We start from the raw sequence: 27333 nt of genomic DNA, 5'->3' as shown, positions 1-27333 counted from the left end.
TTTGTCAACAATAACTGATATTTTTATATCACATTATAGTTGTATATACCTCATTATATCTTTTAGGTTCCACACTACTTTGAAATTATGGTAGTTATTAGAGTGCCTGCTAGGTTTAAACAGGTTTAAGACTGCCAAAGAGGTCCAAGATACAAAAAATATTAAGACTTACTATTTCAAACAAAATTCAAATAACATTTTCCATGGTGTTTCTAAATATAAATGTATACATAATTAAATCTAACACTAAGCAGCCCGGACAGAAACTATACAATCAGCAGAACCAATCAGAAACTATACAAATTCTGATTTCTGATGTATACAGTATATATTAGAATATATTCTACATAATATAATCAACAAACACATAAGATAGAAATCTGATTCCTAGAACTAAAGTTTTAAATGCTATGTGAGCATTTAATGATATATTTTGAGAAGATTTTCTTCCACAATTTTGTTTTAAGAGAAATTTCAAATTTTTGAAAGATATTTTCCCCAACATGCTAGAAAATGATTTCTCAGTTTTTATTTGTTTTTAATTTAAACCAGTTTTGTTTCCTATGTAAATAAAGAATATGGGTTGTTTCTGTACATAAGACAAAAGTAGGACTAACAGTTCTGTAGCATATTAACATATCACACAAGCTCTCACACACACACACACACACACACACACACACAGGATAACAGGGTAACAGGCAGGCAGGCCAGAGGTGTGTACACACACACACACACACACACACACACACACACACACACACTGGATAACAGGGTAACAGGTAGGCAGGCCAGAGGTCCCCAGGTGGCAGGAGGAAATAAACTGCAAGTGGCAGACTTATTTTTTTCTTCTCTATACAAATTTAAAAGTTTCTTTTAATTCTGTGTTGTAGACACCTGGTTCTGCATGAACTTTTCTCAAACCTTGAGCTAACCAATGCATTTTTCTTATGGAAATGTTTTTCTTAAGCTATGTTAATGAAACTATGTATTTGCTTTGGGATCTGCCTTTCTTCAAAATGGTTCTGCCTCAGTTCAGTTCAGTTCAGTTGCTCAGTCGTGTCCGACTCTTTGAGACCCCATGGACTGCAGCATGCCAGGCCTCCCTGTCCATCACCAACTCCCAGAGCTTGCTCAAACTCATGTCCATTGAGTTGGTGATGCCATCCAACTATCTCATCCTCTATCACCCCTTCTCCTCCTGCCTTCAATCTTTCCCAGCATCAGGGTCTTTTCCAATGAGTCAGCTCTTCACATCAGGTGGCTAAAGTATCGGGAGTTTCAGCTTCAACATCAGTCCTTCCAATGAACACCCAGGACTGATCTCCTTTAGGATGGACTGGTTTGATCTCCCTGCAGTCCAACGGACTCTCAAGAGTCTTCTCCAATACCACAGTTCAATAGCATCAATTCTTCGGTGCTCAGCTTCCTTTATAGTCCAACTCTCACATCCATACATGACTAGTGGAAAAACTATAGCTTTGACTAGATGGACCTTTGCTGGCAAAGTTGTATCTTTGCTTTTTAATATGCTGTCTCTAGGTTGGTCATAACTTTTCTTCCAAGGAGCAAGCGTCTTTTAATTTCATGGCTGCAGTCACCATCTGCAGTGATTTTGGAGCTCCCCAAAATAAAGTCTCTCATTGTTTCCACTGTTTCCCCATCTATTTGCCATGAAGGGATGGGACTGGATACCATGATCTTAGTTTTCTGAATGTCCGCCTAAGACTAACTTTTTTCTTTTCTCTAACCTTGGGCTGATAACAGCTCAACAAACAAGTATTCATGCCAATTGTTTTATGGCCGGGGATGACACACCTTGTGCCATTCTATCTCAAAAATGCATGCTGTGGGTGAGAAAGTAAAAGTTAGTCACACAGTTGTGTCCAACCCTTTTGGACCCCATGGACTGTGGCCCACCAGGGTCCTCTGTTCAAGGAATTCTCCAGGCAAGAACACTGAAGTGGGTTGCCATTTCCTTCTCCAGGGGATTTTCCCAACCCAGGAATCAACCCGGATCTCCTGCATTGCAGGCAGATTCTTTACCAACTGAGCCACTAGGGAAGCCCATTGTGGGAGAGGGGCCTGGTGAAACTCCCTTAGCTGTGAGGTATCTCTCTTATCTGATTAGCAGCTTTCTAACAGAAATAAAACGCCTTGCTAAAAATTAGCAAGGGGCATTCTTCCTGCCTTCTTCTGATGTCTATGTCAGAAGCTTTCCCTATGTCTTTTATACTTGAATAAAATTCTGTTACATAAAAAGCTCCAAGTGGTCAAGCCTGGTCTCTGGCCCCAGATCAAAAGCCTCTCCTCTGGAGGTCACAAATCCCATTGTAGTACACAGCTCATGGCAACCACCTTTCACTATCATTACAGAAAAACAGGTATATATGTAACATGAAAGGAAGAGTAGAGAAAGAATCATATGATTTCAGAACCAGAAGAGCCTTGGTCATCATCTAGATATACTCCAGTGATTCTAAAGGAAAAGTTGTAGAAAAGTTATTAGCATCATCTATTTTCTTCCTAAAACTATACCAACAATCCTTCTGAAGATTCTGATTCCCACATTTTGTCACTAATAGGAATGCCTTTATCCATCAGGTGTGCTGGGACAGAACAAAGCTGAGAACCTTGGATTTTCACATATATAACTGACAAAATGAATGCTTGGGTTAATGAATGACCAAAGACACACCACACTATGACAAAAAAGAAAGGTTGGAGATATAGTCATGACGTTTTGAGAACCTATACTCATGTTTCTTAATACTCTGTAATTCTAATTTCCTTGTTCTAAAATAAGTACAATAGCCTAAAACAAGTTATCTGGAATTGCCAGGGCATGTATCTGTGAAAAAAAAAAAAATCTCAGATAACTCAGACAGAATAGGTATATAAATGACTTTTTCTTTAACAGAACTACCACTTTCTTTACTGTATATTTTCTTGGCTTCTGAGATGTGCACACATGATTACATGCATTTTCTAGTTAAGCCAAGACTTTTCCCTTGGACATTCCCCTATACAGTCAGTCCTCTATTTCTGAGGGATGGGAGTGGGAGCAGGGTGGAACCTACAGATTTGGAGGGCCAACTACACTACACCATTTTATATAAGGGATCTGAGCATCTGCGCATTCTGGTATTCCAAGAGTAGTGGGGAGGGTCCTGGAACCAATCCCACCTGGATTCTAATGGACGACTATATTTAAGATAAGTAAAAGTAAGTCTACTGTGTAGTTCTTTACAATATTTTTCATTTATTATAATTAAAGGAACATAGGGCAATCTTTACTCAATACTTATTTGGTAATATGAAAACTCCCAAGGACCTGCAAAGACATGCTTCATTAATATATGTAAAAGCTGAAACAAGGGCAAATCTAGGAGTAAACAAGTTCATGAACCCACTAGAATGAAACTAGCTATGCCTGTAAAAAAAAAAAATCACAATTGGTAAATGGGTTTATTAAGTTGAAGGGTGTTTCTGGGCCTGCAATCCAAATTGTGTTCAACAGCGCTCTGAGATATGTCTGGGCACCTTTGTATTGTTCTGTATCTGAACTCTCCCATTCAACATTTTTTCTGCCTGTGTCACTAATGAGGGCACACCCAACCCAGGTTTGCCTAATACTGGGAGTTGTCCTATATATTACTCCAAATGCTATCTGTTTTAACCAAATTACTTCCTGTAATGAGAACAATCTGCCAATAATGTAACTATTTTAACCTTTGATAGCCTTCCTAAATTAAGCTATTTCTAAGTCATAATACAACCAGATTATATACAAAAGCCTGTGAAACTCTACAGATAAAAGGGCAGTTCAAACACAAAATAGAAACATGTACCTTTTCACATGGGTAAATGGCATCAGAAAAGTGAACTGAAACTATTTCCTTGGAACCATAATGATATAGTAGTTTTATAAAATGGATACTTGCTCAATATACTTGGTTCATCCTGGGCACATGGTAAAGAACAGAGATTTTATTTCTTGCCACATGCCTCAGAGAATAGAGAGAAAAAAAATGACTGTGGGTGGTATTCACTTGCAAAACTGCCTCTCTATAAACAGTTTTTCTGAAAAGCCTTACTATCTCCCTTAGTTTGCCCATAGCAATAGTCTCTTTCTGAATTTCCTTTGATAATCATTTCATCTACCATTCTTGGCAGAGAATTTGAAGCAAATGAAAGCTAATCTACATTGTGCATCTAAGTATCACTGTACGTTTTAGTCATTAAAGATAGAATCAGTAATTTCATTGAAATAACACAATCAATAATAGAAACTATTGCCTAAACATGTAGAAAAAGAAGTAGGCATGACCAAGGGCAGCAGAAATTATTTAAAGATACCAAATACCTGAAATCACCAGTCTTTACACATTTCTAATTTTTTCAATTCCAATTAAAAAAAAACCAAAGCAGCAACATCATCATAAGCCATTTGGACTCAAAATTAGGTAAAGATGATTAAAGATGAAATAAAAAACAATTACTCTAACATTCACGTTTATTAGATTCTGCCTCTATTTTGAGTAAGTTCTAATTTTGGTGGGAAACTTAGGAGAGAAAACAAGTTGATATAAAGTAAAATCTGAAAAAGCTATCCTCTTTACACAGATCTTAAACTGACTTCAGTGAAACTAGACAGACCTAAAAAAATTCACATGTGATTAATTGGGTACAAATAAATAGATGGGTGAAAAAAATCAAGCAATTTTAGGCAAAGTAATTAAGTAAGTAATAAGATGGAAATGTAAAGCAGTGCCTACAAAAAGTTACTAAATCATTAGTTATTTACACTTGGTGTGTACCCCATAAAGGAAAATCAAGAGATCCTTTTTGATTTTTTTTAATGTAATAGAAATATAACTTTTAAAAGATGTTTAGAAGTATCTACCAAAAAGACAGTATCTCCTGGGATACTGTTGAAACAGAGTAGGACTCTGTAGGGGCTCCTGGGCACGGGGGTCTTTCAGTTCAGCCTCCATGACCTTCCCTGAGTTCCAAAGAGCAGGTTCAAACAGTTACCAGTCTGGAAGGCAAGGGATGCAGAGTCCAGAAGGAACAGCCAGGACAACAAAGCAGCCTTGGGGCAGGGCGTAAGAGGAGCCACACAAAGGCCTTAGAAGGGTGTAACCTTGGCACGTTTGCGAAACAATGAGGCTAAAATACAGAGAGGAGGAAAGTGGTTTTTAAAGAAAGGTCAGAAAATTAGGTAGCAGATACATCTTGTAGTACTGCAGACTATGGTAAAGAGTATGATAAGAAAATGATATGAAATAGCTGGAAAGGTTTTAAATAGCAGCATGACAGGTTTAACTTTTTAGAAGATGGAGGCTGCTGGTTGAAGAGAGGATTGTAGCAGGAGCAAGAGTAGAGGGAGAACCAACTAGGAGTCTACTGTAGAAATCTTAGAAAGGTATGATTAGGACTGCGATGAAGATGGTATAAGTTGAGAGCCTGATGCTATCTTCTGGAATGAGGGCTCATGAGTCAGTCTTCAAAGGTAATGTTCCTGTGACTTTAAGTTTTGTAGCCCTTTTCATTTTTCTATTCAATAAATATTTCTTGGGTACCTTCTACATGTAAGCCGTCCCTGATAGCTCAGTTGGTAAAGAATCTGCATGCAATGCAGGAGACCCTGGTTCGATTCCTGGGTTGGGATACGCTACCCACTCCAGTACTCTTGGGCTTCCCTTGTGGCTCAGCTGGTAAAGAATCTGCCTGCAACGCGGGAGACCCGAGTTCAATCCCTGGGTTGGGAAGACTCCCTGGAGAAGGAAAAGGCTATTCTGGCCTGGAGAATTCCATGGACTTATGGGGTTGCAAAGAGTCAGACACGACTAAATGACTCACTACATGTGAAACACTGCTAACTACTAGAAATGTAACAATAAAATCCCTGCCATCAAAGAGCTTACATGTTAGCGGAGAAGAGAAAAACAAACAAGCTAAGTGTCAAGAGTAATAAGAAAACAAAAAAGAAAAGCAGAGTAAGAACAGACAGGATTAGTGGGTGGATGATTTGTGTGCTAATTTATAATTTAGACACTGAATCTAAAGAATGTCTGTCAGATAATGTGACATTTGACCAGAAACTTATCTGCAAGAACACCGCAGGCAAAGGGAACAGTTAGTGCAAAGACCCTGAAGCAGGTACCTGTTGGCTTGTTCAATAAACAGCAAGGAAGCTAAGTTACACAACAGAACAGCAAGATAAAAGTGGTAAGATGTGGGATAAGAGATGGATGTGTGTCAGGGGCAGGGGCACAGATTATGTGGAGCCTTGTTGGGACACAGTAGGGACTTTTACTTTGAGTGAGCAAGAAATCCATTGGAAGGTTTTGATTTGTATTTTAATATGACCACTCTAGCTGGAGAAGAGATTGCAGGAGGCAAGTTGAGGAAGGAGAAAATTGTTAGAAGGCTTTTACAATAGTCCCAGAAAAGATAAACGGTAGTGTGGATCAACTCAGTGGTAGTGGAGGTGCTGAGAAGTAATCAGATGCTGGGTGTGTATCTATGGAAGGATTCACAAGATTAGCATGCTGATGACTGCACATGGGACAGGGGGAAAGAAAGGAGTCAAAGTTTTTTCCATCAATTATGTGAACAGAGATGCCATTTACTGAGTTGTGGAAGACTGAGAGAAGAGCAATGATGGTGAAGTTTTAAAGACACCTAAAACTGTTATATACTGTGAGGAATAAAAGAATGAGTATATTTCTAACATTAGGAAGCTCATAATTTTGTTGAAGAGTCAAATTCAACATAAAAAACTAAAAAAAGAATCCCTCTGCCATTCTGGGCATGAGACGATATAGTGAAAGCCATGTGGTTACGGAATCTAACACAGAGTCAGGGATGAAAGGGTAGAGGTATTAGGAAGAGATAAAGATTGCCTATGGAAGACAGGAAATATGGTTTAATTTTTACTACCTGAAAACGTTTAGGAACTATACTATTTCACTTTTGTTATTTTTATATTTTGATTACTTCTGTAAGAACACAAGCATTCAGGGACTTGCCTGGGGGTCCAGTGGTTAAGAATCGCCCTTGTGATGCAGGAGATGCAGGCTCAGTGCCTGGTTGGGGAACTAAGATCCCACATGCCGTGGAGCAACTAGGTACCCCAACAAAGATCCCACGGCTGCAGCTAAGACCCGATACAGCCAAATAAATAAATATTAAAAAAAAAAAGAATGAGCACTCGCAAATATTTATCATAATTTTATACTAAAGGTTTAGTAAATTCATTTGTTCTAAACATCTTGGCAGGTTTCATATCTGTGGTTTCAGGTTATCAGGATGTCACTCCATCTTCTCTCTATACCCTTACCATTAATCCTGTTACCCAGGAGTTGAAGCATTTTATCAAACAGAATTTTCTTACCCCTGTGCTAGAATGTCTGTAACATCTCTTCAGAACTCTATGGTCTCTTTTTTAACAGGCTCAGAGCCTCTGCTTGGCAACGGTATCTAGCAAAATTAAAATCATTTATATTACATCTATTTTTAGTTTATATTTTATTTATACAGTGGCAAGCATGCTGAGATTTCATTTAGTGACAAAGTTTTCCATATAAAGGAAACAGAAAACCAGTGGCTCAATGTAAGAAAAAATATTAAATAATCCAAAAATGATATATAAAAATGGAAAGGTTATAAAGGTAGTCTCCAAGCGATTCAATTTAGGGAAATTTTTCCTACTATCATCATAGCAAGCCTACACAGAAACCCTGCAAGAAAGACTTATTTCTGTGTTCCAAAAGAAACTCAGAAAACTAAAATGAATTGCCTAAGGGGCTATAGCTGATAATCTGTGGTACTGCCTTTAGTGCTGCAAGGCTCCAAAGGAGAAGAGCAACATGGATTGAGTGCAGTAGGAATTTTAAGTAAAACTTTTAAAAACCTTAAAAATCATGTTGAACTCAAAATCACAGAAGAGGAATAAACATGTCTGGAAGGGTTGATCCCTTAGGAAAAGTCGTAAGACATCTAAAGGAGATGAAAAACAATTGAAATTGTCTGTGTGGAAATCTAAAAATAAAAGCAGTATTTTAGGTAAGAAAACAAGAGTGCAATATGCAAATGAAATGAATACCAGATTTATCAGAGGCCAAGAAGATATAATTATTACCAGGCCACTGTAGTTTATCCATGTGCTAACAAGCATCTCTAGCATGGTCTCTAGATGGTTGTTATTAGTTCAACCTATACTCTGAATGCCTACTCTGTGTTAGGTGCTGTGCTTGGCACCAAGACACCAGTAGTAACCCTTTCTTCTCAATAATCTGGACAGAAAACATGCGAACGATTATGAAAACAATAAAAATAATTCTTATAGTATAGGTACAAATACTGTGGGAATCAAAAAGGAAGGAAAACAAAATAAAATGGTGATCAGGGATGGTCAATGGGATAACTGAGCTAAATTTTGAAGGATGGGTAGTTCATTAAAAAGCAGAATGGGTGAGAGAAAATGGACAAGGGGAGACATTCTAGTCAAAGAGGTTGATGAGGACACGGCTAATGAAGAAGTTCTGAAGATAACGTGGGAAATATACACCTAATAACATACCTGTATACAATATTAGGTATATACTATATCTAATCTATGGGCTTCCCAGGTGGCTCAGAGGTTAAAGCGTCTGCCTGCAATGCGGGAGACCTGGGTTCAATTCCTGGGTCTGGAAGATTCCCTGCAGAAGGAAACGACAACCCACTCCAGTATTCTTGCCCGGAGAATCCCATGGACGGAGGAGCCTGGTGGGCTACAGTCCATGTGGTCGCAAAGAGTCGAACACGACTGAGCGACTTCACTTTCACATCTAATCTATAATGGTATATAATGTTATTTTAGTCTATAATTGCTGTTGTTCAGTCGTTAAGTCATATACAACTCTCTGTGACCACACGGACTGTACCAGGCTCCTCCGTCTTCCACTATCTCCTGGAGTTTGCTCAAATTCATGTCCGCTGAGTCAGTGATGCTATTCAACCATCTCATCCTCTGCTGTCCCCTTCTCCTTTTACCTTCTATCTTTCCCGGCATGAAGGCCTTTTCCACTGAGTCTGCTCTTTACATCAGGTGGCCGAAGTATTAGAGCTTCAGCTTCAGCATCAATCCTTCCAATGAATATTCACGGTTGATTTCCTTTAGGATTGACTGGTTTGAGCTCCTTGCTGTCCAAGGGACTGTCAAGCATCTTCTCTAGCACTACAGTTTGAAAGCATCAATTCTTTGGCACTCAGCCTTCTTTATGGTTCAACTCTCACAACTGTACATGACTACTGGAAAAATCACAGCTTTGACTAGATGGACCTTTGTCAGCAAAGTGACGTCTTTGCTTTTTAATATACTCTCTAGGTTTGTCATAGGTTTCCTTCCAAGGAGCAAGGATCCTTTAATTTCATGGCTGCAGTCACTGTCCATAGGGATTTTGGAGCCTAAGAAAATAAAATCTGTCACTGTCATACATATATGCATTGTACCTAATATAAAATATATACTCATTTGACAGGAAAGGAGATTTTAAAAATTGATTTAAAAAGTGGGTAAGATACAAAGCAGAACCAGTCAGAAGATGTGTTTCCAACTTTTGATTCTTCCCCTTTCTCATTCATCAAATCCAGTAATTTGTGGCTTCCATACCAATCTCTTCTTTCTATCACACTGCCATCTATTAGAGTCTCATTATTCATAGACTAATTAAAATAGTTTAATTAGTCTCCCTGCCATCAATTTTCCCATCTTCAAACAATCCTTCATTTTCCTTCTTATTAATTTTGCCTTTATCAGCTTCTTTATTGCTTAAAAAAGACTTTCAAAGACCTCCAAGTGAAAATGCTAGGAGTGTCCAATCATTTTGTGAAGAGAAGATGGATTGTTCTCACTTCTTATTTATATTTTGACATCATGTGGGCTGCTGATTCAAGTCTCTCCAAGAAAAGGAAAGGGCTGCCTTTTGCAGGCTGTGTCTCTACTCCTACTGTGAATTTTCTGGTTGGGCATGGTAGTGGTAATGATGGTGGTAGCAGAGGTTAATGGCTTAAGATTCCAGTTTACATGTCTGAATCCCTTGGCTTATAGGGTGAACTCCAAAAACCTAATCCTGGCTTTCAAGTTCCTTTATAATCTAGCACTAGTCTGCTGCTGCTGCTACTGCTGCTAAATCGCTTCAGTCGTGTCCGACTCTGTGCGACCCCAGAGACGACAGCCCACCAGGCTCCCCCGTCCCTGGGATTCTCCAGGCACAACATCCATTGGATCATCAAAAAAACAAGAGAGTTCCAGAAAAACATCTACTTTTGCTTTATTGACTACGCCAAAGCCTTTGACTGTGTGGATCACAACAAATTGTGGAAAATTCTTAAAGAGACTGGAATACCAGACCACCTGATCTGCCTCCTGACAAATCTGTATGCAGGTTAAAAGAAGCAAGAGTTAGAACTGGACATGGAACAACAGACTGGTTCCAAATCAGGAAAGGAATACATCAAGGCTGTATATTGTCACCCTGCTTATATAACTTATATGCAGAGTACATCATGCGAAATGCTGGGCTGGATAAAACACAAACTGGAATCAAGATTGCTGGGAGAAATATCAATAACCTCAGATACGCAGATGACATCACTCTTATGGCAGAAAGCAAAGAAGAACTAAAGAGCCTCTTGATGAAAGTGAAAGAGGAGAGTGAAAAAGTTCACATTCAGAAAACGAAGATCATGGCATCTGGTCCCACCACTTCATGGCAAATAGATGGGGAAACAATGGAAACAGTGACAGACTTTATTTTTTGGGGCTCCAAAATCACTGTAGATGGTGACTGCAGCCATGAAATTCAAAGATGCTTGCTCCTTGGAAGAAAAGCTATGACAAACATAGCATATTAAAAAGCAGAGACATTACTTTACCAACAAAGGCCCATCTACTCAAGGTTATGGTTTTTCCAGTAGTCATATATGGATGTGAGAGTTGGACTATAAAGAAAGCTGAGCACCAAAGATTTGATGCTTTTGAACTGCAGTGTTGGAGAAGACTCTTGAGAGTCCCTTGGACTGCAAGGAGATCCAACCAGTCCATCCTAAAGGAAATCCATCCTGAATATTCATTGGAAGGACTGATGATGAAGCTGAAACTCTAATACTTTGACCACCTGATGCGAAGAACCAAGTCATTGGAAAAGACCCTGATGGTGGGAAAGATTGAAGGCGGGAGGAGAAGGGGACGACAGAGGATGAGATGGTTGCATGGCATCTCCAACGTGATAGACATCAGTTTGAGTAGGCTCCAGGAGTTGGTGATGGATAGGGAAGCCTGGCATACTACAGTCCATGGGGTCGCAAAGAGTCGGATACAACTGAGCAACTGAACTGAACTGAACTGAACTGATCTGTATTTCATTTGTTGTCAGTGCCAGATAATACTTCATTATACGAATATACCACATTTATCTATTCATCAGTCGACATCTGGGTTGTTTCTATAATTGGGGCTATCATGCATAGTGCTGCAATGAACATTCCTCTACAATTTTTCGTGTGGACATATATTCTTATTTTAAGTATATACCTAGAAGTGGAATTGCTGGATCATATGGTAACTCTATATTTAACTTCTTGAAGAACTGCCAAACTGTTTTACAAAGTGTCTGCACCATTTTATGTTCCCACCGAAAATATACGGGGGTTTCAGTCTTTCCACATTCTTGTCAACGCTTGTTATGGTCCATCGTTTTTATCAGAACCAGCCCAGCGGATGTGAAGTGGCCCCTTGTTGTGGTTCTGATGTGCATTTCCCTGATGATTAAAGTGCTTAAATGTGCTTATTTAGCACTTTCTCCTTTCCTCATCTCCATCTGGAAACCTCTTAGCTCTTGCCTGCCATAATTTTGAGGTTTTGCTTAGACTTATTTAGTACTTTTACATCATAAATATTATTGAATTGTTCCCTGAAGTATGTTCCTGTTGATTAGAGTCCTTATTCAGCATAACATTCCCAGACAGTCTACCATCATTTTCCACTTTTTCTATCCCTTTCATTTTGTGATCTGTGCTCTAGCTCATTTATTTGGTTAAAAACCTTTCTTAAATATTCTCTAGTTATGTGGGTAATACACTCTCTAAAGTTACATTTATGCCGTAGCTCCTCCTTGTAGATGAGGATGCTATTTTCACCGGAAATGGGGATTTGGGATTACAGTCTTTTTCTGTTGGTAATCTGTGGATACTCTTTCACTGTCTCCTAATTCCCACTGGTGTGAATTAGAATTCTGATGTGAATCTCAGACTATTCTGAATATCATACTGTAATCTGGAAGCCTCCAAAATGAATTCCTGGAGTTCAAAACTTTACCTGGATAAGCCTAGGTATGTTTTTTACAACACTGATCTTCCCTGGAATGTACCACCAATCTGCACAATGAACTTTAGCTCAGGAATTTAAAAAAAAATCTTTAATTACTACTTCTCTTCCATTTATTCCTTTTTCTGTAACTTGTATTAGCCACATTAGATGTCCTCTTCCCAGTCTCTTTCCTATCCTATCTATCCTCAATCTATCCTCCAAGTTTCTTATGGTTTTTTCAATCTGTATTTTTAACTCTGGGCTTTGAATCTTCCAGGCCAATAATGATCATACTCATTCAATTCTTTATTCAGTAATTAGGTACTGAGTGTTTACTATGTACAAGACTGTTCTAGACACGGACACTGACAGCAGTCAGTGTACACAAGAGAAAAAAGTCCTGCTTTTATGTGTTTATCTAGTGGACTTTTTTTTTAAGTGTATGTACATGGATTGCAAGTCAGGTGGTACCAAGCATTTAGCAGGGAAATCGTATCTTTTGCTCCCTGTGTCTCTTTTGTACTTCATTTGAACTTCCTTCAGTGCGCCTACTGTTCATTATTTGCATATTCAAGTTCCTATCTTCTCTGCATTTCTACTTAGTTGGTCTGTTGCGCTGTTTACTCTAGGTGCTTTTTTCTCTTTCTGGTTTCCTGCCTTCCCCAGATGGGATCTTTTTCTATGTTGCTTCAGAGGGGCTTAGGTTTCATTGTTGGAGCATCATAAGTGGTAGCAGTCTCAAGAGAACAGAAAGGCAAAGCAGCCTCTACACCAGTAGACGGGCAGGGCAGCAGGCCAGCCACCAGCCCTGTTGAGGCCTGGGAGAAAGGTTGCCGACTCTCAGGTCTCCTTACATCTCCCAGACTCAGACAGGGAGGTAACAGTCCCCTAGCTCTTTGCCATTCTTCCCATTAGGGAAGTCCATGGATCTCTACCAAGCCAAGCTCTTTTTCTGGATCTGCCATTTGTATCCTCACTCTGAGGATCTTGTCCAGCCCTTGAGGAGCAAGTCCTGGGTCAGCTCTCCCTGAAAGAGCTCCCACAGAACTGAGGCCTCACTTGCCTCTAAGTGTTCATCAGATCCAGGGGTCATTTGGCTCAAGAGTGGCAGACACAAGTTGAAATTAGTAACAGAGGGATAGGGAGATTTCACCTTCCCAAAACCCTCTCTGAAAAGTAGGTCCTAGTTATAGACTAATCCTAAAAACATTCAAATCTTGGCAAAGAAGTCAACGCTTTAAAAAGCCTCTGTGAGGTCCAAACATCTGTGGGTTGTATCATGTTCAACTGCTGCCCTAAATGTTAAGTTCTGTGAAATAAGGTAGATCATAATGTTAGTTGGATTTTAAAGGATATTGACTAGATGGATGAATCTCAAATTATGTTTTATAAAAGCAGTCAGAGAAAAGACAGTACATACTATATGATTCTATTCGTATAAAATTATAGGAAATACAAACTAATGTACTGTAGTGACAGAAAGCAGATTGCCTAGGGACCAGGGAATTAGGTAAGTGGGTTATATAATATTGTACATCAACTATACTTCAACCAAAAAACCCTCAATATACAAAAAAATGGTCATAACAGTAGTAAAATGCGGAATCAAAGTGTTGGTCACTTTCACTGAGTATAACATGAATATGACGAAGAAGGGTTAATGATTTAAACAAAGTTTTAAGATGTACAGAGCTAAAAGCAGTCAGTCTCAAATTTGTTTTTTTGTATTAAGGTCTTAAGAGTATGTAAAAAAACATGGTAAAAAGAACGGTATTTCAGGGAGGTGTTACTCTTTCTGACAATGAATATTGGTGGGGGGCAGGGAGGCAGAAAAACATGCCTCATGAAGCTGAGTTTAAAAATAAACTTTTGACACTGAGATTTTTAAAACATGCAGGTCTGAATGTGTTAGTTGGGTTGATATAAAATCCCATGTGAATAGTTAAAAAGCTTTTAAATATTTACTACAGAAAAGATTTTATCAGTACAAAGAAGCTCTTTAGTTGTCTATTTTAATGTTAGTCAGTAAAAAGACAGTCGTATAACTTATATGCAGAGTACATCATGAGAAACGCTGGGCTGGAAGAAACACAAGCTGGAATCAAGATTGCCAGGAGAAATATCAATAACCTCAGATATGCAGATGATACCACCCTTATGGCAGAAAGTGAAGAGGAACTAAAAAGCCTCTTGATGAAAGTGAAAGTGGAGAGTGAAAAAGTTGGCTTAAAGCTCAACATTCAGAAAACGAAGATCATGGCATCTGGTCCCATCACTTCATGGGAAATAGATGGGGAAACAGTGGAAACAATGTCAGACTTTATTTTTCTGGGCTCCAAAATCACTACAGATGGTGACTGCAGCCATGAAATTAAAAGACGCTTACTCCTTGGAAGGAAAGTTATGACCAACCTAGATAGCATATTCAAAAGCAGAGACATTACTTTGCCAACAAAGGTTCGCCGAGTCAAGGCTATGGTTTTTCCTGTGGTCATGTATGGATGTGAGAATTGGACTGTGAAGAAGGCTGAGCACCGAAGAATTGATGCTTTTGAACTGTGGTGTTGGAGAAGACTCTTGAGAGTTCCTTGGACTACAAGGAGATCTAACCAGTCCATTCTGAAGGAGATCAGCCCTGGGATTTCTTTGGAAGGAATGATGCTAAAGCTGAAACTCCAGTACTTTGGCCACCTCATGCGAAGAGTTGACTCATTGGAAAAGACTCTGATGCTGGGAGGGATTGGGGGCAGGAGGAGAAGGGGACGACAGAGGATGAGATGGCTGGATGGCATCACTGACTCGATGGACGTGAGTCTGAGTGAACTCCGGGAGTTGGTGATGGACAGGGAGGCCTGGCGTGCTGCAATTCATGGGGTCGCAAAGAGTCGGAGACGACTGAGCGACTGATCTGATCTGATCTGATTTGATCACCTACCTTTGAACATAAGCAGAACTAATGTTTAGGTTACAATCTAACATTTTGAGGGTTCTTAATAAAATTTAAACTCCACTTAACTCATGCAATTTGGGTTACTAAGAGTTAATGTTTGAACATGCTCTCCAATACCAATATAAGATTTTCTTCCTTGGAGAAGGAAATGGCAGCAACCCACTTCAATATTCTTGCCTGGAGAATCTCATGGACAGAGGAGCCTGGAGGCCTACAGTCCACAGGGTTGCACAGAATCAGACACGACTGAAGCAACTTAGCTTGCACGCACATCCTTAATACTTATGTCTTCCGGGACCAATCCATCTTACAGTTCCTTTCCTTCCTCTTTTCCTCTCTGCCTTCTTCCCCTCTTTCCTTTTGTTTCTTCCTCTCTCCTTTCTTAAAAAAAAAAAAAGATTTCCTTCTTTCCTGTTATGGGTTCATTTCTGAAAATCTCCTTAGAAATCTTCCAATCTGCTATCTGTATCAACTGAACACAACTTCAGACGTTGAAATCTTCCCAATCCATAGACACTGTAAGATCTGATGAGGGTCTAGTGGTTAAATTTGCACTTTCACTGTGGAGGCCCAGGTTTAATCCCTGGTCTGGGAACCAAGAACCCACAAGCCTCACGATGTGGCAGAATAAAAAAAAAAAAAAAAGAAAGAAATCTGATGAGCAAGGGAGAAGATCTGAAACAAATATTTCATGGAAATACTTTAACTTGCAAAGCAATTATCCTTCAATAAATGAATAAATGCAACATTTATACCTGATTCAGTAAGTGTAATAAATAGTAAAATTGTTTTACTGTTCCTATAAAAAAATTACACATTTCATAATGTTTACATCAAACTCTGTGATCCAAACACATTTCAGATATTAAACAACTTTCTCTTGTTTTTCAAAAGCTAGGACTTGGCACCATGGTTGAGATGGGAAGCACGTAAAATTTATCAGTTTTGAACACAGGCTCTGTTACTACTCAGCAGGTAACTTTAGGCAAGGTGCTCACGGACAACAAGCTCAGTTTCGCCACCTTTAACAAGGCAGTAGCACCCACCGTCCCAGAGCGGGGACAGGCTGAAGCTGGGCAACGCTCCACCACGCAGCCCCAGCCCTTTCCCACACGTCCAACGTGCGAGCTACTGCACAGGTCTGTTTCCCACCTGCTTGCTCTACATCTTCCTCATTCCTTCTAACTGTTTCTATTGCTTGTAATCTCATCAAGACCTCCCTTCAAAATCACTGTGCCAACTGCTATATTCAAAATGGATAACCAACACAGACCTCCTATAGGGAATTCTGCTAAATAGTTATGTGGCAGCCTGGATGGGAGGGAAGTTTCAGGGAAAATGGATACATATATATGTATAACTGAGTCCCTTTGCTGCTCACCTGAAATTATCAATATTGTTAATCAGCTATACTCCAATACAAAGTAAAAAGTTTAGAAAAAAAAAGGATTGTTAAAATAGGATCAGTATGTCCTGTCTTCTGAGATACCTGTCCAAGGGTCCCCTCCAGGCAATATTATAGTCTTCTCCAGAATTTGCTATCCAAAGTGGTTTATTTTTGCTCTTATTAAACCACTAATCACAATATAGTAAGTAATCAGTAGCTCTTATTTTTGAGTGCTGTGTCACACATGTTAAGTGCTTTATGTTCATTTTCCCATTAATTCACAACCACCCTGTGAAGTAAATAGCACTGTTATTCCCCTTATCAATGAGTAAAGTAAGACTAAGAAAAGTTAAGTCACTTTCCCAAAGTCACTCAAGCAATAATTAATAGAAATTATCATTACTCCTAATTAGTAATAATTAGTAGGACTGGGATTCAAAGCCAGGTAACTGGGTCCAGAGTGGAGAACTTATACTCCCTTCACCTTTGTAGCCTTAGGAAAAAAGCACATCTGGCATGAACATGTGCTTAAGTGAATTAAAAAAAAAAAAAAGGCAAAAAACAAGTCTGTACACTGAATTGTCTATTGTGTGCAATTCACCTGGATGTGGAGGTACAATATTATTCAAGATCTTTACCCTCAAGGAACTTATAGGCAGGGTATTTGGGAGACAGACAAGTGAACAGGTGATTACAATTCAGAGTGTGATACATGCTATTTCTGTGGACAAGCCTCAGAGAAAACATAAAGAGGGCACCTAAGGTGTACCAGAGAGAAGGAATCAAGAAAGATGTTAGATAAGTCTGAGTTTCTGCCTTTCCCTTCGAAACCAAATTAAGTAGGGTTTTACTAGACTGGCATTCTAGTAGTTGGCATGGCAGAGATGAATGTACTACTGTTTTTTAATTAAAGTACCGTTGACTTACAAATTGTACGTTCAGTTTGTAACACTGTACAGGAGGTGGTGATCAAAACCATCCCCAAGAAATGCAAAAGGACAAGACAGTTGTCTGAGGAGGCCTTACAGATAGCTGAGAAAAGAGAAGCAAAAGGCAAAGGAGGAAAGGAAAGATATATCCATCTGAATGCAGAGTTCCAAAGAAGAGCAAGGAGAGATAAGAAAGCCTTCCTCAGCAATCAATGCAAAGAAATAGAGGAAAAAAACAGAATGGCAAAGACTAGAGATCTCTTCAAGAAAAATTAGAGATGCCAAGGGAACATTTCATGCAAAGATGGGCTCAATAAAGGACAGAAATGGTATAGACCTAACAAAAGCAGAAGATATTAAGAAGAGGTGGCAAGAATACATAGAAGTACCATACAAAAAAGATCTTCATGACCCAGATAACCACGATGGTGTGATTATTCACCTAGAGCCAAAAAGATCTTCATGACCCAGATAACCACGATGGTGTGATTATTCACCTAGAGCCACACATTAGGGACTGTGAAGTCAAGTGGGCCTTAGGAAGCATTACTACGAACAAAGCTAGAGGAAGTCATGGAATTCCAGCTGAGCTGTTTCAAATTCTAAAAGATGATGCTGTGAAAGTGCTGTACCCAATATGCCAGCAAATTTGGAAAATTCTTCAATGGCAACAGGACTGGAAAAGGTCAGTTTTCATTCCAATCCCAAAGAAAGGCAAGGCCAAAGAATGTTCAAACTACCGCACAATTGTACTCATCTCACACACTAGCAAAATAATGCTCAAAATTCTCCAAGCCAGGCTTCAACAGTACATGAACTGTGAACTTCCAGACATTCAAGCTGGATTTAGAAAAGGCAGAGGAACCAGAGATCAAATTGCCAACATTTGTTGGATCATAGAAAAAGCAAGAGAGTTCCAGAAAAACACCTACCTTTGCTTTACTGACTACGCCAAAGGCTTTGTCTGTGTGGACCACAACAAACTGTGGAAAATTCTTTAAGAGATGGGAATACCAGACCACCTGATCTGCCTCCTGACAAATCAGTATGCAGGTCATGAAGCAACAGTTAGAACTGGACATGGAACAACAGACTGGTTCCAAATTGGGAAAGGAATATGTCAAGGCTGTATATTGTCACCCTGCTTATTTAACTTATATGCAGAGCACGTCATGTGCAATGCTGGGCTGGATGAAACACAAGCTGGAATTGCCAGGAGAAACATCGATAACCTCAGATAGGCAGATGACACCACACTAATGGTAGAAAGTGAAGAACTAAAGAGCCTCTTGATCAAAGTGAGAGAGGAGAGTGAAAAAGCTGGCTCAAAATTCAACATTCAAAAAACAAAGATCATGGCATCTGGTCCCACCACTTAATGGCAAATAGATGGGGAAACAATGTAAACAGTGACAGACTTTATTTTCTTGGGCTCCTAAATCACTGCAGATGGTGACTGCAGCCATGAAATTAAAAGATGCTTGGTCCTTGGAAGAAAAGCTATGACCAACCTAGACAGAATATTAGAAAGCAGAGACATTACTTTGCCAACAAAGGTCTGTAGAGTCAAAGCTATGGTTTTTCCAGTGGTCATGTATGGATGTGACAGCTGGACTATAAAGAAAGCTGAGTGCTGAAGAATTGATGCTTTTGAACTGTAGTGTTGGAGAAGACTCTTGAGAATCCCTTGGACTGCAAGGAGATCAAACCAGTCAATCCTGAAGGAAATCAATCCTGAATATTCATTGGAAGGACTGATGCTGAAGCTGAAACTCCAATACTTTGGCCACCTGATGTGAAGAACTGACTCATTGGAAAAGACCCTGATTCTGGGAAAGACTGAGGGCAAGAGAAGAAGGGGACAGAGGATAAGATGGTTGGTGGCATCATCGACTCAATGCACATGAGCTTGGGCAAACTCTGGGAGATAGTGAAGGACAGGGAAGCCTGGCATTTTGCAGTCCATGGGGTCGCAAAGAGTCAGACACAACTGAGTGACTGAACTGAACAGACTTACAATATTACATTAGTTTCAGGTATACTGTATAATAGTTATTTGATATTTTTATACATTACAAAAGGATCACCACAGTGTACTTTTTAAAATTAGTTTAGCGTTCCCTGGTGGTCCACTGGTTAAGAACTTGCCTTGCAATGCAGGGGACACCAGTTCAATCTCTGGTCGTGAGGATCCCCCATGTTGCAAAACAACTAGCACCATGTGCCACAACTACTGAGCTTGCACGCCTGCAGCCTGTGATTCACAACAAGAGAAGCCACCGCAGTGAGAAGCCCGTGCAATGCAACAGAGAGTAGCCTCAGCTCAGCACAGCTGGAGAACCCAAGTGCAGCAACAGAGACCCACCACAGTTCAAAAATAAAATAAACATTTTTCGAAAATTAGGTTATGTTTACAATTACCTATTCTATCTCAAATTATCTGTCTAGTTCAAATACATCTCATGTTCTAAAAAACACATTTTAAAGAATGATCTGCTTTCCAAATATTTTCAGTTTATATGATGGTACATCCTATTTTTCTCTCCTCACAGACAAATAAGGAAAAAAAACTCCATAAAAAAAGTGACTAGTTACCTAACTGGCTAGTATGAGAAGTGCTTGCAATAAAATCACAATCAATTTAGGATTTTAACTCAGAAGAACAAGGGGCTATAACTTATCATATGTCAAGCAACTGCTCTGCAACCACTATCTTCCTCAACGCTTTTCAAATAAGCAGAAAAAAAAACTTTGAGGTTTTCCCCATATGTTTCCTTCCTTTTTTCCCTCTAATTTAATCCTAAAATAAAAATAAATACAATTTAGAAAATGTATTTCCATCAGTTGTTCACTTACCAAACAACAGTTCATTCAAGTGGATACCTCCTGGACTGTCATGGAAAATGCCTAAATAAAAAGCCTTATTAAATTCAATTTAGATTATATCTGTCACTTCTTCCTTGTCCAAAGCAATTACTACAGAAGAAAATAAATTAAGCCTAGCAATATTATTTATTACAAATATTGGTTGCTATAAAAATGTTTCACCAGTTTTCTAGGTGGTTACTAATAGATTAAATCATTTCTACCCTGTTCTAATCTGAATAAAGTGGATTTCCTCCAACATTATGGAACCACTAAAGACGAAATAATAGAGTAAAATAAGTAAATATAATAAAATAGTAAAACCAAATATAATAAAATTGAGCAGGAGTGAAGAATGCACAGCTTTGCATTTTGTGGGATTATGAGACAGCAAAAACAAAAGCTTAAAAAGGATTAAAATCTAAGGGCAGCAAGCACAGACAACAAAGGAAGCGCAGCTTCAAATACACACTGTCCCAAAAGAGAGCCTAAATTCTTTGACCGAGAGTTTCGGAGAATCAGGTTTAAGTACAATGTAGGTTGACCTTACTTTCTTTTTTTTTAAATTGAAGTATAGTTGATTTATAATGTGTTATATTTTCAGCTATACAACACGACTCAGTTTATATATTTTTATATGTACTCTTTTCCCTTACAGGCTATTACAAAATACTGAGTAAGTTCTCTTTGCTACGCAGTAACTCCCTGTTGAGTTTAAATAACCTTAATTTCAACTTATCACCCTATTTGTTTAGCAAAATGAAAAATACCCTGGTGGAAAAAAAAAATAACCTGGAGGAAAAAGAGTTTCCATAAAACCTTCTTTCTTATCTTCCCCTAGTAAATTCTCTCACTAAAATGAAAAGATAAACAAACGGAGCTTTATTTTGATAAGCCTTATCTTTAAGTTAGAGATTCTTAAAAATTCATGAATGCTTGGTAGGACAGGAGAGAGTCAATAGCAGTTACAGCAATGAATTATGATGTGTTACTTGCTAAAAGAAAATTAGAATCACGGAATCAAATGGAATTTTAAGAGACTTTTATTCCCTTTGCCTTTATTCACAGACTAGAGAAATTTTTGAAAATTTATGAAAGTTACAGACTTAAAATATAAATGGCTTCAAACTATGGCTGTATTTAATACCATAATATTAACTCAGATTTTAACGGCATGTTAAAAATTCAAAGCCACAATTCCCCCAGCAAGTGTAATTAATTGTTACCATTTAGAGAAAATAATAGGAATAATCACATTCATCAAATTTATTAAACCTGAAGCTATGCTAGTCACAATTGACCTACTGTACTTTTGTTCTTTCATTCAAGAATGCTTAGATGATTTACTACTGAATTACTCTTTAACTGGTAAAAAACTGAGGCAAAATACCGAAGAACTGGAGAAGTACAAGTGCAAAGTCCACTGTACAAAACTGCTGAACCATGCTCCCTGTTGATGTACTTTTTAAACTGAGCGAAAGATGAATTCTAAATTCCACATAAACTGCCTCTAACTGTGCCTTTCTTTTTGCTTGAAAACGCTTTTCATACACGGATACCGGTTCAGTTTCACCTGTAGGTAATGAACACAGAATTCATTGTGGGGAAAAACAAACCAGAATGTGAAAAAAGTTATCAGGTATACAAAGGAGTGAAACAGCTGACTGAAAAGCACTTGAACCACAATACTTTTTCTCCATTCTTAACGAGGCATTTTGAATATTTTAGGTACTATTTTCTTTCACGAGACCTCCAGTTCTCCAAAGCTCCCCAGCTGAGTACTCACCTGGTTCATCTGAATGCTGAATCGGGGCTTTTATTTCTGCTAAGCTGGGTTCCCCCTCCTGGGAGACGGGAGCTGCTGCCCCCTCCTCCGTATCCTCTACTTTAGTCACTGTGAAGTGTGGCATCGCTCTAGTTAGGAACGTGTGCTCTCCCTGTGTTTGCTTCCTTCCAGTCTACGTTCGCTGCCTATCACTTCCTTGCTGTGCCCCTTTCTGACTCTGATCACTGCCCACGGGAGACCCAGGCAGGGAATCGGGAAGTACTTTCAGTTCACGTGACCTACGGCCCTAAGGGAGGGGAACCTGGAAAACACGCCTTCCAAGGTGGTGTTTACCATTCACTTAAAAGGATTAAGCATTCCACCTCTTGCTTATTTGTTATTAAACTGTGAGAATCACAAGAATGGTTTAGGCTGCTTTCCCAGAGAAGCAAGGGCTGGAGAGCGGGAAGAATGCTTGAAACTCTGTCCATTGTGTATGCACCCTCTTGTTTCTTTAAGTTATTTGCACATCAAGATCTCAACCTGTGCCCTCACATCTCACAGGACAAAGACTAGGGAAAAATTCATTAAAGACTGGTACTACATCAATTTAGAAAATCAACTATTTGTAAGTTTCTGTTGTTGCTTTATTTCAAAGCATATTGAAAACAGTTATGCAGGTCAATGTTTTTTCTTATCTTTCAGATGAGAACATTTATTCAACAAATATTTAATGAATACCTATGTATTTTATATAAAGCATAGTTCAAGATGTTGTAGGGTATACAAGGACACCCGAGAAGAGACATTAACTTCCCTGAAAGTCCAAATTTGTTTAAAAGAGCTAAATATTTTTAACGAGAAGAGTTAAGCATTTTTCGTTTTGTACAGAGTGTAAACATTGTGTTTTAAAGAAAAAACAATCCAAGAAAATCTCTGACCTCCGTCAGAGGTGTATAGTTCCTTTAGCACACACTTAAAATAACATACTTCTGATATATTTTATCAGATAATTGTGTTCTCAGTTGATGACTTTAACAGAGTATGAGGCCCTATCTGAGCACTCTGACACAGGAGTTCAGTAACTTGAGCGAAAGTGAAGTCGCTCAGTCGTGTCCGACTCTTTGTGACCCCGTGGACTGTAGCCCACCAGGCTCCTCCGTCCATGGGATTCTCCAGGCAAGAATACTGGAGTGGGTTGCCATTTCCTTCTCCAGAGGATCTTCCCGACCCAGGGATTAAACCCAGGTCTCCCGCATTGCAGGCAGACGCTTTAACCTCTGAGCCTTGAGCTCTGTGCTAATTTCCATATTAATGATGTAATAGGAGGATTTCGTTGTTAGTAACACCTAACAAGCAAGACTGCACTAAATTTAAAAGAGAATAATGATGGTTTATAATCCTCATTTATTCCAATATACACCACTTCCAAAAGAGAACAAAGCCGATAGCTGTTAAAGACCTACTTGTACACTGCACTGCACTAGAAACTTTTCATTAGGATCTCATTTAATCCATCACAAAAACAGAAACATTAGGCTAAGAACTTGCCCAAAGTCACACAGCTTGTAAATGGTGAAGCCCAAATTAAAGATCTCCAGTACCTTTGATGGTAGTCAGCGCAGAGGTTTCACAGAAAAGAAATTCACATACACTTACTTAAATTTTATTTCATGGGTTCCTGCATAACACTGGTTTGTAATCTCAGGCTACAAATTGGAATCAGCTGGAGAGATGTTACAACTACTGATGCCTGAGTCCCATCCCAGATATTCTGATATAACTGCTCTGGAGTAGAACTTGGGCAACAGGACTTTGAAAAGTTCCCCCCAAATGGTTCTAACAGGCAGCCAAGGCTGAGAATTACTATAAGGAAAAAAAAAGAAGGCTTTGTAGCTACTGAGATTTTTTTCTCTGAGAGACATGAAGTAAGTCAGGTGTGGTAGTGCCCTTGGTGATTTTTCCATATTAAAGACTTGGGTAGCTACTCAACTAATTTACTCAAAGGAACTTAAAACAACTGCCACACTGTCAAAGATTTCCATATTATATTCTAGGTTTCAAATTTATTAATACTTTAGTGTCACTAGATATTTCCAATGGGATCTTACTTTTTCATATTTATTTTATAAAAAGAGTTGAATTGTACCTAATTTTTTATAGTCAATGGAAAGAAACAATTACTTGTGTTTATAAATCTATATGTAGCTTGTACATATAACCCTATGTACAAATGTTATCCTGTCACCTCTCCCCTCTAAAAAATCCCCCAAACTAAACAAGTAGGAAGGTAACAAATATCTGTCAATCTACAATAGGTGTAAATTATTTACCAATTTAATGCTCTGGTAGTCATAATGGTCAGCAAGTTTAAAACAGTTCTCTCCTAGATTGCACTGTAGGTAGTGTGGGATTATAAAAAATTTCAAGGCAAAGTTAAAGTAATACAGAAAAGGGGGGGGGAGTGGCAAAGAAGAGATGTGTAAGTTCTGTATAGGAACGGTGGTTAGATAGAGAAGGTAGGATATAAGAAACAGCTATTTAAAGACCAACAAACTAAAACAATGAGGTATATATACCATTCCATAGCCAGCGTGACAGATAAAACAGGGAAGATGGATAACACCAAATTTGGTGGGGCTGTGGAACGGAAGGAACTTTCATACATTGTTAATGAAGCACAAGCTGGTTCACCACTCTGGAAAAGGGTCTGGTACTTATCCCTATAATCCAACAATTGCACTCCTTAGTATTTACAACCCTGAATTTACCCTGTGAATGAAAATATATTCCCACAGAAGGACTTGTATAGGAATGTTCATAACAGTTATTAACAATAGCCCGAAACTGGAAACCCAGCCCCAAACAGGAAGCCCACGAAAGAATGAGTAAAAAAACTCTGATACATTCATACAAGGGATTACTACTCACCTATAAAAAGGAATGAACCAGTGATACCTACAACAATATGGATGAATCTCAGAAACCTGATGCTAAGTTACAGAAGTCTTAAACAAAAGAATACGTAATATATGAAACAACCAACAGCAAAGTGCTGGCAGAAGTAATATGGTGGATAAAAAACAGGACAGTGGCTGCCTCTGGAGGAATGGAAGTGGGGATTAAATGGGATGGAGCAAGAGAGAACTTCCCAGAGTGTTGGTAAGATTCTATATCTTGACATGGAGTTTAAGAGTTCCACACGTATATGCATTTGTCAAAATTCAGTCAATCTTCACTTAAAAGTTGTGTATTTTACTGTATGAAAAGTTTAACTTGAAAGAAAAAAAAAGCTGCTAACAGATAATGAATTCTATTTAATAGTATGTATCCTGAGGTATTGGGGGAAAATGAACTGATATCCACAATTTAGCTTAAAATGCATATAAATGGATAGACAAGTTGTGACAGGAAAAGTATAATAAAATGTTAATGATAGATTCTGGGTGGTACGCATATGAGTGTTTACTGTAAGTCTTTCAATTTTCTGTATGTTTGAAATTTTTTATAACAAAATGTTGAAAAAATACAATAAACTGACACCATTATGCAAATGAATAGGCAAGTCAAAGACTGGGAGAAAACATTCATAAAACATATGCCTGACAAAGGACTTGTGGTCTGAATATATAAAAATGCCAAGAAAAGTGGAAGTGTTAGTCACTCAGTCATGACTGACTCTTTGCGACCCCATGGACTGTAGCCCACCAGGCTCTTCTGTACACGGAATTCTTCAGGCAAGAATATTGGAGTGGGTTGCCATGCCCTTCTCCAGGGGATCTTCCCAAACCACTCAACAGTAACAAGACAACTCAACAGAAAATGAGCAGAAGATTCAGACAGACAATTCACAAAAGAAGCTATATACAAGGATAATAATAACCAATTGAAAAAAACACTCAACATCAGTGGTCATCAGGGAAATGCAAATTAAAATCACAACTAAAACTATTGGCAGGGATGTAGAGCAAATGTTAATGGAAATGTTGACCACTTTGGAAGAAAGTCTGGCACTTTTAAAATAAATTTAAACACACACCTACTTTATGACCCAGCAATTCCTCTTCTAGGTATTTACCAAAGAGAAATAAAAGCTAAAATCACAAAAAAATTTGAACAAGTATGTACTAGCAGCTTTATTCATAACTGTTCAAACAGGAAACAGCCTAGTAGGTATCCATCACAGGATACACAACCTATAGTATATTCATACAATAGACTACTGCTGCTGCTGCTGCTGCTGCTGCTGCTAAGTCGCTTCAGTCGTGTCCTACTCTGTGAGATCCCATAGATGGCAGGCCACCAGGCTTCCCCGTCCCTGGGATTCTCCAGGCAAGAACACTGGAGTGGGTTGCCATTTCCTTCTCCAATGCATGAAAGTGAAAAGTGAAAGTGAAGTCGCTCAGTCGTGTCCAACTCCTAGCGACCCCATGGACTGCAGCCCACCAGGCTCCTCCGTCCATGGGATTTTCTAGGTAAAAGTACTAGAGTGGGGTGCCACTGCCTTCTCCGTACAATAGACTATTACCCAACAATAACCAGGAATGAATTACTGACACATTCAACAACAACATGAATGAATCTCAAAAACATTATAAATTATACATTACACATTAATTATACACATACTGAAGTGTTTAAGTGTGAAGCACACTGATGTCTGCACTTTAACTTTGAAATGCTTCAAAAATAGATGGATCATTGGAAGGGATGAACATATGATAAAACAAATATAGCAAAATGCTAAGTGTAGCCTCCAGAGGACATGGTTATGCGTATTTATAATATAATCTTTCAACTTTTGTGTATGTGTGAAATTTCTCATAAAAAACTGTTGGAAAAAAAATAAAATGAACTAAATGAAGTTCACTGAAATCTAAAAAACTTTGGAACAAATCACTTATGGGTCAAATTTCATTTCACATAAAATTTAGGGAGTTGCATAAATGCTTTTCCTGAACTTTGATTCTAGAGTGCTGAACACTGTTTGAAATGAGAGTCACCTTGCAGGTCTGAAATATTTACATTTTTACATTTAAAAAAAATCCAGGGGAGAACAGATCTGTGGTTGCCAGG

The 27333-nt window shown here is 38.7% G+C and overlaps 1 protein-coding gene across 3 annotated transcripts in view; it reads right to left on the bottom strand.

Moving 5' to 3' along the window:
• Positions 1 to 27333, bottom strand: part of SLC12A6 (solute carrier family 12 member 6) — an 84928-nt gene that overhangs the window by 40207 nt on the left and 17388 nt on the right. The window contains exon 1 of one of the 3 annotated variants that reach the window (XM_070797203.1): positions 22279 to 26423. The exons of the other annotated variants lie outside the window; for them this stretch is intronic. Within the exon in view, the coding sequence (XP_070653304.1) occupies positions 22279 to 22402 (124 nt within the window). The 5' untranslated portion in view covers positions 22403 to 26423. Of the gene's footprint in view, positions 1 to 22278; positions 26424 to 27333 lie in introns of those variants that run through there. 3 annotated transcript variants of the gene reach the window in all.

Source organism: Bos indicus, chromosome 10 (assembly GCF_029378745.1).
Source record: "Bos indicus isolate NIAB-ARS_2022 breed Sahiwal x Tharparkar chromosome 10, NIAB-ARS_B.indTharparkar_mat_pri_1.0, whole genome shotgun sequence".
NCBI lineage: Eukaryota > Metazoa > Chordata > Mammalia > Artiodactyla > Bovidae > Bos > Bos indicus.
This window is presented reverse-complemented; position numbering and strand designations above follow the sequence as displayed.